This window comes from Schistocerca nitens, chromosome 1 (genome assembly GCF_023898315.1).
Source record: "Schistocerca nitens isolate TAMUIC-IGC-003100 chromosome 1, iqSchNite1.1, whole genome shotgun sequence".
Lineage (NCBI taxonomy): Eukaryota > Metazoa > Arthropoda > Insecta > Orthoptera > Acrididae > Schistocerca > Schistocerca nitens.
The window spans coordinates 693,486,568-693,507,344 of NC_064614.1; the positions used below are offsets into that span (position 1 = coordinate 693,486,568).

Consider the following 20,777-nt stretch of genomic DNA (forward strand, 5'->3'; position numbering starts at 1 on the left):
CTGTAATATTATGTTATTGTTTTAAAGAGATGTAAAGACAATATGCCAAGGCTTTTTGTTTCTGAAAGCTTCTGTTTCCCTTCCTGCATGTGTGGTTCAGAGAATGCATGGTGTAGTATGTACATAATCTGTTTGTCTGCATACATGCTGGCTGCTTTTTTGATGATGTCTATAAATAAATTTAAGCTTTGATAGAAATTATTAATGTGCTGTTCCCATTTCAGCTTGTTATCCATTTAAATACCTAGTAATGTTGTGGGTTCTTCTTCCCCCAACCTTGTTTTGTCCATCTTCATATCTATATGCTCATTTTTTATGGACACTAAATACATGTATTTTTCAGGTTTATAATCTTGGCTTTTGGAATAGGTATTGTGCTATGATCTTAGCAGAAATAAATGCTCTTATCTCAAGAAGTTCAAGGTTTATGTCTTCTTTTGGCATTGTCATAAGTATATGATATTTTCTTCTCTTTCTCTTCAACACCTATATTATTTATAAACAGATTAAATAGTAATTGGCCCATTATCAAATGCTTACAGCATTTGATGTTTGACAACTTAGATTTCTGACATGTCTACATATACTGTTTCATTGATTCAGTTATATCCTTTCTTCTGCTTGCCCCTTTGTATAGTGTTGTATAGGCAATAGCACTGAATGCTTTGGAAAAATCCAGAAACTTTGCAGATACTGTGTTTTCCTACTGATGACTGGCTAATATATTCTATCAGAGTGGTAACTGAAGATTATTAGATTTATGCTTTCTGAAACCTGGTACAAGAATGTTGTGCTTTTCCAAATAAACGATTTATCTATCTTATTTAATCATTTTTAATATTTTTGAGAATTCTAATATCATGGTGTCATCTTCATGCACTTTCTTTTACACTGGTAGTGACCTTGCGTATTTTCAGCTTTTTCTGAAAACTTTTCAACTCTGAAAGAATGATTTTTTTCCCATCCAGGAGTGGTATGTTATTTGTTTACTGGCTATTGTGTTACGTGATTTGATATGTCAGCATCACCAACTGACTTTGTGGTCCTTAGTTTCTGTATAATGTTCCCCACTTTCTCCTGACACTTTTTATAGTCATAATGGAGTATGCTTGTTATTTCTCTGCTATCCATAATCAATATGTTGTCTATTTTCATTAACCCAGTCTTGGTTTCGTTTTTGATCTACTTTTGTCACCTCATCCAGCACTGATTATATTACAAGCTACTTTCACCTTATTTTCTGAATTTGTAATGGTGGTGGTAATTATTCTCATATTTATGTCCTTATTTTCCTGTTTTAATTTGTAAATACTTTGTAGTTCACAGAATTTCCCAGCCATCTTGGTTTTTGCAGCTTCTTTCATCTCTCAGATTTTTTTTTAAATCCACTGTGTTTGATCCTGTAATTTTTCTGGTCTCTTTACATTGGGGAATGCTAAATATGCCAAATGAAAGATGCTAGTAAGAGCATCTTACTTACTTTAAGCTGATACAGTTTCAGTTTAGAATCCACTGCTTAACTTCATTTTATGGATGTTCATTTTTCACTTGCTATGATCCTAACTTCTTTAGTTATTTGCTTCAGTTCTTAAATTAGTTAATTAATTCTGCAAATGCAGATCAGCTGTCCACTATCTGTTTCTCATAGTTTCTTTTTTCATGTTGGTAATAATGTTGTCAGTGACTACCTGACTTTGAGAAGTCTCTAGCATATGTACATATACTGTTGCCTCTACATATTGAAGTAGTGACAATCCAACAAAATCTTTTATTTTTTATGTCTTTTCCCATGTCAGTGGTAAAACCTCTACGCATACAGTTTGTTCATATTTTTGTAATATAGATGCTGATTTTTTTCAGAAAGTTGCCAATTGTTCCTCTTGGGACATGTGTACAAAGAATACTTCGTCCATAATTTCAAAGCATTTTTCTTTAGCTCTGGATGACATTAGTCTTTACTGTTTACAGTTTGAAGGGACTTAACTGGAAAGCATACAGAAATGTCACCCTCACCCCATTCCAAAAAATAAAAAAAGTGTCATCCCTTGTTTTGCATGATTTTTCAGACATAAGTAAGCTCCCTATTGAGTGTTTTAATTAAATCAAACCTCAAAAGTGTGACATCATGCAAACAAAGATATGACACACAGAAATACATAGCTTTTTACCTTTGCCTCAAGGCCTCTTGTTAAATATTTATCTTTTGTTTCTCTTTCAAGACCTAATATCCACTGTATTTATGGAATAAAATGTTGTATAATCTTGCATAAACCTTAATTTAGTGAGGCTATGAAGAGGTATTAGATTGTGAACTTATGATGAACGTACTGGCAAAATATTTATGGACATCATTTCACAGTTCTTTTTCTAGTGAAAAGATCTTTCATATTTGAAAAATTTAATTGTGTGCTTTTATATTTGGATGTACTATGTTCAATTATTTGTATGGCTAATATGTAATGTTGTTCAGTTCCCTATCCAACTAGTGATAAAAAAATGTTCTATAACATGAATTATAAAAGACAAAGCCATTGTGCTGAAAATATCAGTTCATGAGTAATTTTTCTCTTATCCTAAATAATACCATTTTCATTTAATTGAAGAAACACACAATGGGGCTATTTCAGGTCCACACATCCCCACAGCAAGAGAGGCGATATGGCTCAGGGCACTCAGCACAGGATGGAAAGAAGATGAATGAAAAATGCACAGTTTCATAGAAATAAAATAAGATGAAAAGGAAGATATACATTTGTATCTGCATAGACATATCCTGATTGAAAGAAATTCCAATATTTAAATTGACAAAATTTATTTATAAAAAAAAGTACATTTCATTTCAGTTTGGCTGTCAGATCATCAATACTTGAGGATAAAGCACGGCACTCACTATTTCTTATACTGCTAAGCTGTTTCTTTAACTGTGGCTATAGCTCATTAATCCCAGTATTAATTGTAGATTAACTCTGTATCAGAAGATAAAGTTACAGATACAATATTTGTGTAAAAGTGTAGTTTTTTAGTTGAGAAAGTGAAAAGAAGTCAGCTATTGTGTGTGTGTGCTGTGCTGTGCTTATTAATAGACTGTCATGTATGGCACAGTATTGCTTGAAATGAGGATGAATGCTTAGTTTGATTTATTCATCCAAAGATAATTTCCACTGTATGGACATAACCAAAAGCACATATGTATCCCTTTCATTTTTTAGAAAACAAACCAAAAGTACAAGTATTATCTTCTATTCACAACAAATTATAGAAAATTGGCAGCATTAAAGTTCTTTAATGAAAACACATAGTATACTCAGTGCATTTATGTCCTATTATGTATGTGTTCCATTGTATTATTGTTAGATAATACAGAATTATCACATGGAACTCTAAATATTCCCATATTCCTTAATGCTATATGGACAGTAAAAATCAGGAAATATTGTAATTCCTGTTTGTAGTCATGAGCTTCCTTTCATGTTCTCTGTGCTGGTAGGGATTTCATTGAACAAGATTCAGCCATTCATTCATGCATTCATAATGTGTAGAGTAAGCATCATGAAGCAGAACCCTCTGAAATGTGTAAAATGCCAAGAAAGTTTTATTTATTCACTGTTACCCTGGTTGTCATATTTTTCCCTTCTACTGTGAAGCATACACGTCCTAATTTCATAATATGTTGCATTTTATTTTCACATACCTAACTGTTTCACACACACGTAAAGTTCATAATATCAATATGGTATGGTTCTGAAATTTATTTGTATAGGAGTTTCTTCAGAGCATTCCAGCCATGGATCTAATGACCTGCTTTTGCACATTTATCTGTCTCTTCACATGATATTTGCGTCACAGTCCCCCATTTATTTTGACATGTCCATTTAGCATACTGGACATTTTCCTTGTGAGAAATTCAGGAATACAATAGAGCTTGTTTCTTATAAGCTTTTTCATGGTGTAGTGCCCATGTTGTGTACCTTTTTACAGTGACATCTGGTAACTATCCATTACCTTCAAATGCTTGTCATTAATTCATCTTTGTGAATTGTTTTACTAACATCATTCTGTCTAGTTTGTGTTTAATTTGTTATGAACAATTTCTGGTCTTCTTTATATTCTTTTGGTATCCTTCTGTGGGCATGAAATATCTACAGAATGATTCCCATACAACAGAAATATTCCCACTTCTGATTCACACTTTTCAGTATTTCCCATTTTCCCATTTACCATATCTAATTTATGTAACCTACACAATAAATTCAAATTGATCTGTCCTCCAGTCTCATGTACAATTTAGCATGATACTTCAATTAATTATCCATAACGGTCAGCAATGATTGTAGTTACATTTCCAATCTCAATGCAAACTGAGATCTGCTTGTGTCATGTTGGCTATGTAAGTTTCTCATGTTTCACTGCATCTCGTAGGGTGGTTTATCCCGTTTCAAAACTGTGTGTACTGATCAGATTGCTATACTCATTTTATGACTCTGTTTCACTGAAATTTAAATTCCTGGTTAAAGAAATATGCAACATGGCTAGAGAAAAAAGATTCAGATGAATGTGTGGTGCATAATCACAGATAAAGAATGCTATCCTTTGTTTTGTAGCTAACATATATTGCAATCATACTGTTTTGAGTTGAGACATACTGAAATATGTCACTCTCATGTAGCCAGCACCATGTTTAGTTTATAATAATCATCTGCAGTAACGTAGTGACTACCTGTACTTCAGTATCTTCTCAGTTCCTTGCTGCATAATGCATACTTTGACAAACCTCTACAGTTCCTCTCATTATGTTAATATTTTTCCTTATTTCTGGTAACATCAACACCTGGTCTTTGAGGAGCACCATGTTGCCTGCCTCTTCCAGTTCTCTGTTGTGTGTGACAGCATTTTCTTACTGATTGATTACAAAGGATTTGGCTCAAAAGAGGAACTGATTGCTTCATCTGGGAAGTATTGACTTTTTACAAAATTGCTATTTACTGTCGGAATTACATTTGAGAGTAATCTTCTTGCTCATAGCTCTTCTCTGAAATGTTAGTATTAGATTATAGTATTATCCTGTGGTTAGCAGTAGATATTCTTTTGCAGTATTCTATTTATATACCCTATATTACCATACTCTGTACTTAATCTCTTTTTTTTTCATTGTTCCGTCCTTCATAGGATGTGGCCAAATACAATTCAATCATAGAGATTTTCATCTATCGTTTATAAGAGTCTTACACCATTATTCCAATGCTAGAAGACTATCTACTGTAATCTCTTTAACATGTGGAAAGAGCTTGACTCTCATCTGTGATAGTATATATTATAATCTGTTTAAAACTGTAAATTCCAGAGTGGAAAAAAGAAACTGAAAATCAGGAAAGAATCCGGATGAACGATAGGTAACAGACGGTCACATGTATGTAACACATTGGAAAATTGTGGCTGTGTATTTGTGCATGAGAGTAAATAAGAGGGAGGAGACAGAGGGTAAGGGGGGGGGGGGGGGGGAAATAACAAGTGAAAGAGCAAGAGGGTGACTGTGTTTCATATGCAACTGTTCTTGAACTTTATCCGTACAGTGTGACAAGGTTCATCAAAAGTGATTACCTCAATAGTAAGGACAAATAGTAGACTGCAGACTTGCTGTTATGATGCACCAGAAAATGGAAAATGTGTACAAAATACAGCACAAAAAAAGACAAGAGACTGATGCTGCAAATATGGATACATACCAAATATGTTTAGTTAGTAGCATTCACTTCCAAAGAAGGGCCCATTTGAGTCCACCCACATCTGCATTTATTCCTTTCACTGCTGAAAATATTTCTACTTATTTATGTCTGTGTGGGTGTACAGTAACTGGACCAGTTTTGCATTCCAATGGAGTGCAAAAGCATGCCTGTAATTAGTAAATTAATGCCAATATACTGACCAATTTTGGTGAAACTTGTCACAGAGCAGGTGGGCAGTTCAAAGTTGAAAAACAGTAATGTATTAATACACAGTAGCAAATAGTTCCTTAGTTATTACAGTAACATAATTCATTTTGTGTTGAGATAGTGTTCCAGAAAATGTGTAAGAGCTAGTATATGTCATGTGGAATTGGTAGAAGAAACAGAAATTATTTTATTACTTGTGGAAAAAAATATGGCCATGTGGTATCCCAAGTAGAGATGACTAAGCAGTCAAGTGATCCATCTTATGATGATGTCTTTAGAGATGAAATAATAATTAAAAAAACGAAGCCACAAATGTACTCAAATGCAGGTGACATAATATTTAGGGAAAAATTTCTTCATTATTTCGTCTTTGATATAACACCCTTCTGAGATTGGTGCAAGTGCATCTCAGTCTTGATAAGGGCTATTTTGGTAATTATCTGTCAGCTGACACAATTGTGCCACATATCTCTTTGTTTTATATGTGTCAATTTCATGATGGTATAAGAACTCTTGTGAGATAAATCTCAATGAGCTACAAAAATGCTTAACATCACAGATAAGATACTGAAGCTGGCACACTGCCCTTCAGTGATACCTATACCAAGTAGCCAAAAGTAATCCAAATGTTAAACTATTGTCTGCATACTCATATGTAGGAGCATGTTGTGAACCCCTAGGACTAAAATTTTGAAGTGATTTTGAAATAAAATCACAAATAAGTATGAATGCTTAAATAAAAAACTTTTAGAAATATGTTTTTTTTTTTCCCCAGGTCATTGTTCTCATGTTTTCTTAACTGTACTGAAATAAGAAATTTTGTTACTTGCATAATTAATATCTTAAAAAATAAAAGAGGCAATAATTTTATTTAATATTGTGCATGAAAAATGTCTTTATGAAATGGGAGAGGGGGGTTCTTGACTGACTGAAGACAACAATAGTAGATATATTTTGCATGAGAGAAGCTATGATAATTTCCAAATAAAACTGTTACATATATTCAATTTCCTGTGGATCTTTAACCTAAAAGTGTAATTGTACCATGCTGTGAGCACATAGGTTGCATTTAAGTCATCATTCATGAAGCAAGTGATGTTTTATTGGTGAGAGTGCATTTATTGTTAAGATTTTCTAATGTAGAGAACATAGATTATTTTACAGTTAGATTTTTATCATTGTTTTCATGTTTAAAATATATAATATTTGTACATATGTAATAAATTATATGATAATCTTTACAATGCTCCTACTTTTGTATTTGAATAAAATTACTTAAAATGGTACCCTTGAAGCTTTTCACATTTCTTTGATCATGACCCAAACCGTAAATTTTTTCTCTCAATTGATTATCTCATTCATCTTGCAAACTGTAAAAGGGCATGTGTACAGACAAAATAAGGTAACTGGATGCAGTGACAAATAGTGATGTACAACAGAACAATGAATTAACAATTCAGGAGGGATACTTTACTATTAACATTATGGAGATAGTTTTGAAAATTAATGGAATGGTCCAAACAAAATGAATGGGCTCTTTAACTTCCAAATGTTTTTGGAAAAAATGACTTTTTGTCTATGGAGTGCGTGACAGATCCTTTTGTAAAATTTTTTTTTGTTTATTCATAACACAATCACATTTTTATGACACAGTCCTAACCGGTTTCGGCCATACAATGACCATCGTCAGATGCTAAAGGCAGCATACGCTGAACACAGGTTCATGTGTTGTCAAACTCATTGACAATGAACCTGTGTTCAGTGTATGCTGCCTTTAGCATCTGAAGATGGTCATTCTATGGCCAAAACCGGCTATGACTGTGTCATAAACATGTCATTGTGTCTGTGAATAAACAAAAAAAAATTTACTTCCAAATGTACTACTTCTGAAAGGTAACTGGATATCAAGCTGTACACCTTTAACCTTTGGTATGAGTACAGCAAATAATGTGAACTACATGACATTACATCTCAACAATAATATCTTTGTTTGGATGGCCATCTTCCATGGTAGCTTCTATATTCTGATTGTAATTCGTTTTTCCACCTTAAGAATGTTACAGTTTGATAAAATATGAAACCAGATGCATTTTACCTTTATTTACAAAACATCAACAGTGGTGGTTGGCAATTGACATCTTTTTATGAACTTTGAAGTCAGCACGTTTTTCCAATGTCTTTGGGAGAGGTTGAAGTGAAAAACTATCTTTCACTTTCATCCTTCATATTTTTTGGTTTTTATGATTTCACTTTTTCTTTTGTTTCAAATTTGTACTTTGCACTCTATGTTTGTTGTACTTTGCACTCCATGTTTTCTTCAGAGACATTCTTTTGGCAAGAAGTCAACTTGTGCAAAGTTTTACAAAGGTGAAGTACAAAATAAACAAAGTTGATTCCTGAAAGCTGAAACTTGTGAAGGTTGAAAGTAAAACCAAGTTCTTTTAATTACAATCCCTACTAATGACAAAACAGCAGAATCTGTAAAAAGGAGCAATAAATGCCCACCACCACTGATGAAGTTGTGTAAATAAAAACAAAATGTGTCGGGCGTAACAGACTCTAGAACTACCTATATTTATAATGGGAAAAAAAGGAAACAACACAATTTGTACATCTCAACAAAAGTAGAATTTGAAGGTAGAATAGAGCAAAGGGATTAAAAATGTTGAACTTGGTGAAAGCAGTTCAGAAAGTGTCATCTAGCACCATGTAAAGGTGAAACACAGATTCAAACAAGATATGAAAACATAAGATAAGATCACCTATAGATCAGAAGAGATATGGCATAGCATATTTATGATTGTATGTGACAATAAATAAAAGTATTATTTTGTACAGGAGAAAATCTTATTACAAAAAATTGCTTGTGCTCTATTTCACTGTATAGACAACTGTCAACTTATAAAAACTGTGGAAATACTGACAGAAACATGAAATAACTTTAAGGACTTGCAATCCCTTTGGTTTCACCTAAAGGCAAAAAACAGAATGGTACAAGTAACACTGAAAAAAATCTGTTCAGAGATATGATACAAATAATGTGCATTTCACTGGACCCTGAGTAGAAAATTTTGATATATGTAATTACTCAATAAATCAAACACAAACTATTGTCATTGTTCTTACTGCTTTTAAATGACATAATAAGTGAATTTTTACAGTTTAAAAAAATAGCATTTTAAAAAGTTGCAATTATTCCATTATAAATTGCCACTACTTAGGTGTAATCTTCATAAATACAAAGGCAGAAATTAATTTATCCTCATTCATTTTTAGCACAGTCACATCTGCAAAAAAATAGTCCTAACAGAATCATCTACCTAGTCTTTTTTTACTGATTGTATAAAGTTATAGTTTGTAATTAAGTTTGTAGCAGAGTTTATTTAACTTATCATAGTCAATAATTAAGAAAACCTATGCTTTGTACCTAGACAAAAAGTTCATAGAAGGAATAACTAAGTATTAACATCCAGATCTACATTTTGAGGCAAGTTGCTTTTGTACCCTATTTTGTGCCAATAGTATTTGTCCTCTGTCACAGCTGTAGAGATCGTAATTTATCTAAAAGGACTTTCTGTTGCTAATTGCAAGCAATAGTGTCCAAATGATGTTGCTAGTTGCAAACAATAATGCCCAAATGAAGGGATCAGTGGAAGAAACTGCTATCCCTCAATTTGTTAAGGATTAGTCTGATCATACTATTACTTGTATTTTTCAGTGCATCACATTCGGGTAACAAGTTTTTCCCTTATGCACTGTTGTTGTCTTTGACTTTAACCAAACATACAAGTATAACACACAGCAACTCAAAATGTGCTCTGGCATGTTAGCACTTTCTTCAGCTGACCCATTCAAATGTTAATCATAATCAAGAAATGTGATAAACTGGAAGAGAAGAGGGCAGAAACTAAATAACCATCAATATTTCTCCACAAACCAGAACTGAGCTACATTCATAGGAAAGTTAATTACATAAGTTAAAGATAACAAAAACAATGTATTAAATCCATAATTTCCCTAATTTTTTACATTTTTGTTGTGATCAGAGTGTAGTTTCTTTGGTGAAGCTTTCGTACAGCAAAATGTCACAAAGATATAATTTGACATAATTAAGAGACAAACTCCATTTTTAGCAGCAGCAAAGTGCCATAGTGACTTATTTCATTGTGTCAGCAGTTGTTCAGATAGACAGGAAGCTTTCATCATAGGACAATGTAGGTATCAACTTTTAAGTTTTTACAAAAACATGATTTCAGAAGAATTCAACAGGGTCTTGAGGTGATGAAAATTGCTAACTACACAGTTTGGTTTGTCTTAAAGGAATAAAATGAAGTCATTTGGTGACAAATTAAGTGAACGCAAGCAATGAAACATTAATTTGATGTTTTTCTCCGTCAAATAATCAATTCGTACTGCTGTGTGATGGCTGGTGTTGTCATTGAGAAGAATGCTGCAACATTTCTTGTTGTTTTTTCTGATTTCACCGGGTAAAAATCATTTCAGTTTCAGTTCTTCTTGGAATACCAAAGCAGTTTCCAGCTGATATGAATATGCATAAATTTGTCTCCTGTTGCTGTGTTATATACAGATTTTTTATTTCATCAGTTAAACTTTTTGAGCAGTTCCTTGCACCAGTTGCCTATATCTTTACTGTTTCCCAGATTGCATGGAATATGTTGTGAACAGATTTTTTTAAAGCTACATTTTAATGTAAAACTGAATGTATATCAGTTTTCAGTATGCTTAAGGATTTCTCCATGTCACTGTAAGTCACATTTGATGATTTTCAGTCATTGTGCACACAAACATAATTTTTTTTTTTCCTTAACAAAATTTTGACAGAAACATGACCATGGCAACATTGCTATGAAAACTGTAAAAAGCTACCCTATGGAAACCTCTGTGAAATTACTATTTTTTCCAAAACAGTGTCTTGAAAAGTTCACTGTGGACAAACTACTTGAACAGTTTCTGCCATTATTTTACAATAACAGATGACAATTTTTTACAAAAATAGTAATATCACATTTCAATAATGCAATATACTGCTCATTTTTAAACCTTCAATGCCCATACAAGGTTGATCAAGAATAAGTAATCCATAACAAAACAGTTATTGGCACTTAATATTTTGACATAATTGGATTATGTCTGCAAGCCACTTGTCTGTAGAGGTCTTGTGTACCTCAGGAGCCACTATTTTCTGACACACTGTGTATTGGAGGCTCAGAACAGCTGGTCTATATTCCACTGTTACACTGTATATCACAAAGACTCATGTTTATTGTTGAGCTGTTAACATTAAGATCAGATGATGAATGAAATGAAAAATGTGCTATTCACAAGTGAATCCCACATTAGTTTGCAGTATAATTCTCATTGTGCTTTTCACTGAAGGGAAAATGGTTTTAAGAACTATTATCAGAACATCACACAAAGAAACTAGTTTGGTGGTAGTGGATTATGGTGTGGAAAAGGTTCCTTTTTTTTGGGGGGAGGGGGAGAGGTGCTGCAATCATACATCTGTTGATAACAGTCATCGTCATCGAACTGTTCTGTGGCATTAATTTCTCAGAGGAGAAGGTATGCACAGTATGAACTGGCAAGCAATATTTCCAAATATGAAGTCTATAGAAAATATCTGGGATACATGTGTGAGATGAACCTCAGCCCACCTGCAGCCACCAGTGACTCTCACAGAACTCTGCACAGCTCTATCTCGAGGATGGGTTCAATTGTCAATAGAAGTTTAAAATCAACTGAAAGCCTGCCACAGTACTACCAAGTATCTAAGGCAACTAGGGATACTATAACTGTTTTGTTTTTTTGGAAGAGGTGTTCTGGGTTTATTACTTTTTTTATGTGTATCTTCATTTTCTGAATGTTTATGATTATGTCGTGGTTCCTACGGCATGCAAATTATCTTGTTATCATGCTTTACCTTGTCTGCACCCCGTCCTGAAACCTGTTCAGTAAATAGGCTCTCATTTTCTGAAAATATTAAATGATTGTCATTTTTTATCGACTGTTTAGTTTTGCTCATATTTATTTCAAATGTAATTATATTTTCTTTGCAGTTCCATGTTTTAGAACTATTTAACCAATCCATTATGAAAATAACAGAAATAATCCAAAATGAATGGATACAGTTTTGATTTGACTGAATGCTTCACAATCAATCCTGCAAGTCACCTATTACCAAAAGCATTTGGGTATAGGTTGTGTAAAATATAAGAGTGAGGGATGAGCCAAGGTGTTTACAAACACCTCTGTGAATGGTACACCAAACATCTGTATTAAAGTGTGTTTCGTGGAATGATTCACCCATGGCTTGTTCCGTAACATGAACAATGATGCAATCTTCATACTATTGTGAGAATAATTTCCAGTTATGCATCAAATATTGTCATCAGTTGCATAAGTAGGCCTTTAAAATTCTCTCTTCCTGGACATTGTACCCTGACTCAATGTTTTAACTATTCTTTTGCCTCATTTTTACCTGAATTTAGCATACCTTTCTTGATAAAACTAGATTACATTTTCATTTTCTCTCCTCCTTTTTGTTTTGCAAAAAAGTGTGAAATGCATATGAAGTTCCTTGCTAAGCCACAGAATGCTGTGTGCTCATAATATAAACTATTTACAGTCATGCTTTGCTTTTACAGTTGAATGCTGCAGTTGAGAATCTGCAATTGTTACTTGACAAGAAAAATAAAGATATTGATGAGTTACAAAGGAATGTGGATTTGTTTGATGGTGGTCTCCAGGTTCTAAACAAAGAGATTTCCACTCAAGGGAAGGAAATACTTCGTGTGAAGACTAAAGCACAAAACTGTATAAGGTATTTTTGTTTCACTGTACTATCTTAGAAATATCATTGTCTTTATTCTTGTTTTATAAAATAAAGCTACTACTTATACTGACATCATGCAAATGCTAAAATGTATGCACAGCATAGTGGTTGTGTCAGAAGTAAGATGTTGTGTGGCATCCAGGTGTGTTCATATAGTTCTCTTTATAAAGGTTCATAATCACCTGATAGCTTTAAAAAGGTCAGTGCAATTGATAGTATGACTAATGCTTCAGAGAATGGAATATTTTGTGTGTGCATGTGCAGGCACTCAGGCACATGTTGGGGGGGGGGGGGATTAACAGCAACATTCTGAGATCTTAATATTTTTTTCCTCATATGTTCAGGTAACAACTCAAATCTGTGTAACCGAAATGTAGTATCTAAACAAAATCAGCCTGCATGTGTTTGTGCTTGCAAAACTCAAAAAGCAGTCGGTCAATTGACTTGAAATTCTGCAGCAATGTTGCAAACAGATATGCATATGTTATTGTATACCTATATATAATACATAAATAATTATGTAATATATAGAGGGGAAATGTTGTTACCAAAAATCTCAAAAAGCTCTTGACTGATTCACTGCATTTTTTTACACAATACTCTAATGAAAATTCTGACAGACACAGGCTGTATATTTTTAATATATAAATATATATGTAATATATAGAATGGAAACATTGTTTTTAGCAGAAATATCAAAAAGTTCTTCACTGATTTACTTCACATTTTAAACTCTTTCATGATAGGCCTTCAGGCAGGCAAGGAGTATATATTTTTATAAACAACGATGTACAGGTTTTCTGTAAAAAAAAAAAAAAACTGCAAAAAAGAAACTGTTCTGCTGAAAATGAGAAATTTTGTTTCCTTTGTCAGAGACAGTTTTAACTATGATGGCAGAGCATAGAAGCCTTTAGACACATTCTTTCTCCCATATATATTCTTCGTCATTATATATATTTTTTGGCATAAATTGTATAATTTTATTTATTTAATTAATTAATTTATTTATTTCTCCTTGACCCATGTTGTGCATATATCACAGGATATGGAACAAGTCAGTTTTACAAATTTGTTATGGTTTTATGTAAATAGTTCTAACCAGTTACATATTAAAGCATCTATGGCTTAGATTCTATTACAGAAAAATAAATTTTGCAGTTACATAAACATTATAGAAAAAATAAATCTCACTGAAAATAAATGTTACAGAAAATATGTTATAGAAAAATAAATACATTTACAATAATATATAGCAGGAACACAAATACAGATCTAGGACTGTATCTGAGATTTTTAGGTACATTGGTACTATTCATTGTGGTTCAGAAATACCTCAGTGGTATAAAATGACCCTTTCAATAGGAATGGCTTACAGTTTTCTTTAAACAAGAGCTCATCCTCTATTAAGCACTTAACATGCGAAGGGAGGGCATTAAAAATCTTACAGTCACTGAAGTGAACCCCCTTCTGGACCATAATCAGGTTTGCCTGCTCTTAGTGGACATCGTCTTTTCTTCTACTATCGTGACTATGATACATACTATTAGGTTTGAAAAGTGGCTTGTTTTTCTTCTGAAATACATCAGGGAGAATATTGTGCTGTGGATGTGAAGATCTCAAGTTCCTGGGAGAAGTTTCTGCATTTGGTTCTAGTGTGGACTCCACTCATGATTCATATGGCTCTTTTCTGTGCACATAGAACATTTTTGAAAGTGGCTGATTTCCCCAAAATATGATTCCATATGCCATGAAAATAACCATATTAAGCTGATTTAATGTTTTCTGTAAGAACACACAAACATAAAGCTAAATTGCATAGTTCAGTCTTCTGCTCAGATCCAGGATGTGATTTGACCAGTTTAGTTTGCTATCGCTATGTAGGCCCAGGTATTTTGAACTATCTGCCCTAGCTATTTACTGGTCACATAGTTTTTCTCATATTTCTTCATATTTAGAGGTTGTGTGAAACTGAATATAGTTTGTTTAACTATAATTAGCAGAAAGACCACATATGTTAAACCAGTTCACCATATCCCTAAAAACCTTATTAAGTTCGTCTATTGAATTATCAATAAATAGTGTAGTGTCATAAGCAAAGGTGGTGAATTTACAATAGGCTATTTTCCTATGTTAAAAATATAGCTTATATTGTTGTTATTCGGTGTGATTATAACATTCAGATCAGATTTATAGCTCATATTCTCACAAGATATCTCATATTTTATGTAATTAAACCTTAAAAATCATTAAATAATCAAGATTTGCTCACATGATCAAAAATGCTCTGTTATTAAACCAGAGCAGGAGAGCTTCTGTAAAGTTTGGAAGGTAGGAGACGAGGTACTGGCAGAAGTAAAGCTGTGAGTACCGGGCGTGAGTCGTGCTTCGGTAGCTCAGTTGGTAGAGCACTTGCCCGCGAAAGGCAAAGGTCCCGAGTTCGAGTCTCGGTCGGGCACACAGTTTTAATCTGCCAGGAAGTTTCATATCAGCGCACACTCCGCTGCAGAGTGAAAATCTCATTCTGCTCTGTTATTGTCCAAAACTCTGGTGACATCATACACTTGGAGTAAGGTGAAGCTATACGTGTGTTACAAGAGTGTTAGCAGAAGTTACTAGATCTTTCTGTACGTTTTCTGCAAATAGTTTAGCTGTTTAGTGATGGAAAATGTATTTCCAACTTTTAAGTAACAATAGAAAGGAATTTTGTGGACGCTGATAATGGAAATCTTGTGAAAATTGATGCATTTATGCTCCACTCATTTAGAGCGGCAATATGTGCAAGGATGGACATTCTTTTCCCTGCTCCCTGCAAAATCATTAAACTCGCTCAAAGATAAGGAATTGTGGAACTTTTACAAATGAGTCCATATCTTACAGCTAAGATTGTTGACTATCGGTCATGAAATTGCAAATCAAAGCACAATAAAATTATTCTTGACAAATCTTAATGCTGATTTCTGATATTCAAGGTACTCAGCAGAGACACCACTATAAGCATGTGCTCTGTGGGGCAATGGATAGCATGTTTGACTATTAGGAATGGTCATAAACTTTTAAAAGTTTTACACAAAACATGAAAGTAGCGTTAGCAAGAACACAGTGATTGTATATAGCTTCACATTAATCTTAGCCTGAGAAATAGACAACTGAGGATAAAGGCATGTACTTCGTTTACAAACAATTACCTTTTTTGGGAAGCATTGCTAATAGTGAAGATGTCACCATACTCCCATAGTACAGTGAGGTGTAGGACAATGAGGTTTTGTATGTGGAGAAGATATAAAGCATGAGCAAACGTAAGAGCTGTGCTGTTTGTGAGTGTAAACTAACGTCAGTGGTTGAAGCAGACTTAACTTCATCTTATATAAGATTATGATACTTCAAAAGCTTAAACAATAAGGATCCTAGCTGGACAGTATGAACATAGAAAAACATTGTTTCTAATAAAGTAAAAAGTGTGTGGTGTCATTCACTAGAAAATTTGAATGTGACTTGTGTGAGCAGCTATTGCAAATGTAAGTGCATGTAAACTCCAAGGAAAGCACAATAATACTCTGTTTCTAATCGGTGTGGTGAAGTTTTGTAATTGTGATTGGGTTTTCATTTGAAAGGACTGTCAATCTGTTTTATAAATGAGTTAAAATATTGTCACTGTTTAGATTTGACCAGTGGCCTATGGTTACCTTCTTTCAAGAATTTGACAGTCCATCACTTTACCAACTGAGCTACCAGTGATGTGCAAGGAAGTGGCTTAAATGATAACATTTACTAAAGGTTTAATTTTGTCAACTGACACTATCCTTCTTTGTAACATGAAAAAGCATATCTTGGAGATTAATTAATATTAACTTCAGAGTACATGACATTTTTAATGAAGTAAGGGAACTGAAGCTTTGACGTGGTGACATTTTGCCGGTACAATGCAACCAATCTTTACACACCTTCTCATTCTCTGAAACACTCAAAAACAATTTTTCAAGAGTTTTATGGATATATTTGTACAGTTTGGTACTAATCCATTTGCAATCTGTTTTCCTAAATGTAAATTACAAAATAAGACATCACTGTGAATTAGCTTTATGATGGTAGGAGCAGGGAGTTAGCCTATCATGTCCCAGGCATCAAATGGATCGAATGGAGTGTTTTAGCGGGGTTTCAAATTATTTGAATTTCATTTCCGTTTTTATAAAAGAATACTGAAATTCAGAAGGAAAAAACCATGTTATGAGCATAAAATAACGTAATTAACCATTTAAGAAGATTTTCAGAATACAGTCAAATACCCTGTTGTCTGTACAAAGAGGCAGATCGTTAATAAAAGTAAGAAAAAGTAAGGGGCCCAGAACAGAGCCTTGAGGCACTTCACATGAGATGGCACCTCATTCCAGTGATGCTGAGACAGTTTGTCAGCTATCCAATATAATGTCCTGTTATCTGTTTGAAAGGTATGAACCAAGCCACTTAACTGCTGCACCGCTTATACTTATAAACACAGCCTTTTGTGAAAGTATTTGCTGACTGACACAGTCAAATGCTTTAGACAGGTCACAAAATATTCTAACCATCTTTTTATTGATAGACTCCAAAGCATTGGCAACATTGATCTCCTGTTGATAACCCATTCTGAAGTCCAAACTGACTTTTGCTGATGATGTTTTGCTCACCTAGGTGCTAGAGTTTCTCTAGAACATTGGAAAAGTTGTCAGTAGTGAGATTAGCAAATAGTTTGCAGTATCTGCCTTATCTTCTTCTTGTACAGAAGTTTCACAACTGTACATTTAAGCCTTTCAGGAACTATTCTGTTATTATTTACATTTTATGGCCTTCATTGGACCACTCTAGCCAATTTTATACAAAGAATTTTTCAGTTTCCTGTGAGCCCAGTACTTCTTCATTCTCTCAGATCTCAGCCTTCTTTCTTCATTGGAAATCACTCTTCCTATTGTCTGTTTGTTGATTCTCATTTGCAGTCTGGTTTGTTTGTCTGTGAGTTTCCTGATTTTGTCAGTTTTGTTTCATAGGTCTTCCAATGTAATCTGTAACTCATCCATATCTTCCTTGATTTCTGTAATCCACTTATTGTTGTGCTTACTATTCCACAATTTTTCTATTATTCTTCTGATGATCCTGTTCTCTGGTGTTCTGATTAGATGTCCTAAAAATGAAATGCCTTTCTTCCTGATTATACTCATGACCAGTTCTATTTCCTTGTAGACTGTTTCATTTGTAGCTACACTCCAATGTCCATCTTTATGGTACAACTTGTTGATGCAGGTTCTGATGATTCTTCTCTCTATTTTGAGAATTTTGTATATTTGTGCAGTATCAGTTGTTTTGAAGATGGTTTCACTCACATATGTTATTTCCGGTTGACTGACTGTTTTGTAGTGTTTTAGTTTTGTTGCTACCGACAGGCTCTTTTTGTTGTAGGTGTGATATTGTGCTCTAGTCAGTTTGTGTATTCTGTTATGCCATGTTGGCTTTTCATTGAGGTTCTATTTATGATTTCTCCCAGATATTTAAATTTATCCACAATTTTGATTTCTTGGTTTCCTATGGCAGTTTTGTTAATAATTGGTGGGTCAGTTAACATGATGACTGTTTTTTTCAAAGGATATTCCAAGACCAATTTTCTGTGCTATTTCCTGTGGTGAGATAACTTGTTGTTTGGGTTCCTGAATACTGTTGGACAAGAGAGCAAGGTCATCAGCAAATCCTAGACAATATATACTTATGTTGTCTTTGGGTCTTCCAATTTGGATGTTCTTTGGGCTAGTCTTGTACCATTCACTCATTATGTATTCTGAAGCACAGTTGAACAGCAGGTGTGGCAAACAATCTTCTTGCCTTAAACCTGTTTTCACGATGAATGGCTCAGAGAGTTCCCCCCTGAACTTGACTTTTGATACAGTGTTGGTTAAGGTGAGTTGTATCAATTTGATTAATTTTGTATGGAGCCCGAAATTTCTTAAGATTTTTAACATTGAAGGTCTATGGATACAGTCATATGTTTTTTTAAAGTCCGTGAAGGTTATTACAAGAGGTTTATTTCGTTTCTTGTAATATGCAATGGCTAATTTTAAAGTGATGATCTGCTCTGCACAGCTTCCCCAAGGACTGAAGCCTCCTTGATATTCGCCTAATTCCTCCTCTAGTTGCTCTTTGATCCTCTTGTATAGGATTGTATAGAAAATCTGGTATGTGCAGTCTAAGAGAGAGATATTCTGTAATTATCTGGGTTGCTTTTATTTCCTTTTATTGTGAAGTGGATGGATTATGGCTGTGGTCCAATGTTCAGGAAACTTTTCCGTTATCCAGATTTTTGTTAGGGCTATGTGTAAGGATGTTCAAACTATATCATTGGCATATTTCCACATTTCTGCAAAAACTTGGTCTTCTCCACATGCCCTATAATTTTTCATCTCTCTGAGGAAGGTAGTTAACCTTGGGTGGAGCAAGCTCCGATTTATTTTTTACTTAAGTGATGCATCAAAAATGTGGAAAAAAAATTTACTTAAAAATTGCTGCAGTGATATTTTAATAATTTGCTAGATATGTTGTTAACTCCAGTAGAGTCTTTCCTTTTCAATGATTTAATGAGTTTTTTTTTTTTAATTTCCAGAATAGTAACTTGTTACTTTGATCTGTTGAACTGTGCTAGGTAGACTGGCTTGCAGAAAATTAATAGATTAATTTATTGTAACTTGTGATCTAATTTGTTCTGTCGCTGTTGAAAAACATGTTGAATATATCACTAATTGTTTTTGGATCACAAAATGATCCTCATGTTTTATTTTCATATTTTCTCTGCAAAGTGAATGTACTTTTCCCTGTTTCCTCCTTTACATAACTCCAGATAGCTTTTGCTTTATTACTTGAGTTATCAATTTCTTCCTTCAAGAACATGATCTTTGATGCCTGTGTGGTTTTGTTAAGAATTTTATTGTACAAGTTGTAATACCTAATATTATTTGGAGCATCTGATCTCTTGGCTGCTGCATAAACCCCTCTTTTCATTCTACAAGAAATTTTGATGCCCTTAGTTGTTCAGCAATGCCCTGATTTGTTTTCTTCCTCATAGATGGTTTTCACAGAGGTAGGAAGGTTGTATTTCTGTCTTATTGGCTTATGTGTGGAATTCTACTATAGACTATATAATGTGTATTTGCTATAAGAATAAACAAGGCTTAAGATCAGAGGGGGGAGGAAGGAGAGGAGGTGGATGGAGTGGTGGGAAGAAATGGACATAGAGAGCAGAAAGGAGGAGATCGACAGAGGGAAGGAGCAGGAAGAGATGGAGAGATAGAGGGGGAGTAGAAGATAGACAGAGAAAGGGGGAAGGAGGAGGAGACGACAAATAGAGGGGGAGGAAGTGTGGGCAGTGATGGGAGGGTGAAGGAGATAGGATGTATATCCAGTTCCCATATGTATTAGAAATGTGTGCTTTCTCTTTTCTTTGTTTTCCATTCGACCAGACTGAGTCACAGCATTGTGAAATTATACACACATTTATTGTCTTCCAATAATAACTAAGGACATAAAATAATACTCAAAAATGAAAGGACACAGAATATTTATTTTGTTATTTTTAAATCATTCTCTTACTGAAGGTCATTTTCAAACTTTCAAGTGATCTACTATCATTTTAGATTAGAAATTCAGAACACACAATGTGATATTGGACACAGTTCTTTTTTAATATTATTGCAATTATGTCATTACTCATGTGTACAAGCAGAAATTTGTTTCACATCATTTCTTAGCCTGTATTGTATTGCATTCCATATATATGATCCGTGTAGTGTAATATAATGATGCTAAAACACTGTCATGCTGATTTCTTTGATATCTGCAGAAAGAAAACATTTTACACCTAAGGGACAGAGCTAGTGACTATTAATTTTCTTTGTTCAGACCTGAATTTTATTAATAACATTAAGAAATTTCTGGTATGAGTCCATGATTATCATGAATATTTTATGAATAAAACTTTA

General features: G+C 33.8%; 1 protein-coding gene across 8 annotated transcripts in view; it reads left to right on the forward strand.

The window, feature by feature from the left end:
• LOC126259460 (golgin subfamily A member 6-like protein 22) overlaps positions 1–20,777 on the forward strand; it is a 426,680-nt gene that overhangs the window by 369,349 nt on the left and 36,554 nt on the right. For 7 of the 8 annotated variants that reach the window (XM_049956315.1, XM_049956307.1, XM_049956321.1 and 4 more), the window contains one exon: positions 12,596–12,771. In XM_049956315.1, the coding sequence (XP_049812272.1) occupies positions 12,596–12,771 (176 nt within the window). Of the gene's footprint in view, positions 1–2,627; positions 2,815–12,595; positions 12,772–20,777 lie in introns of those variants that run through there. The other variant, XM_049956347.1, reaches the window with a different exon arrangement.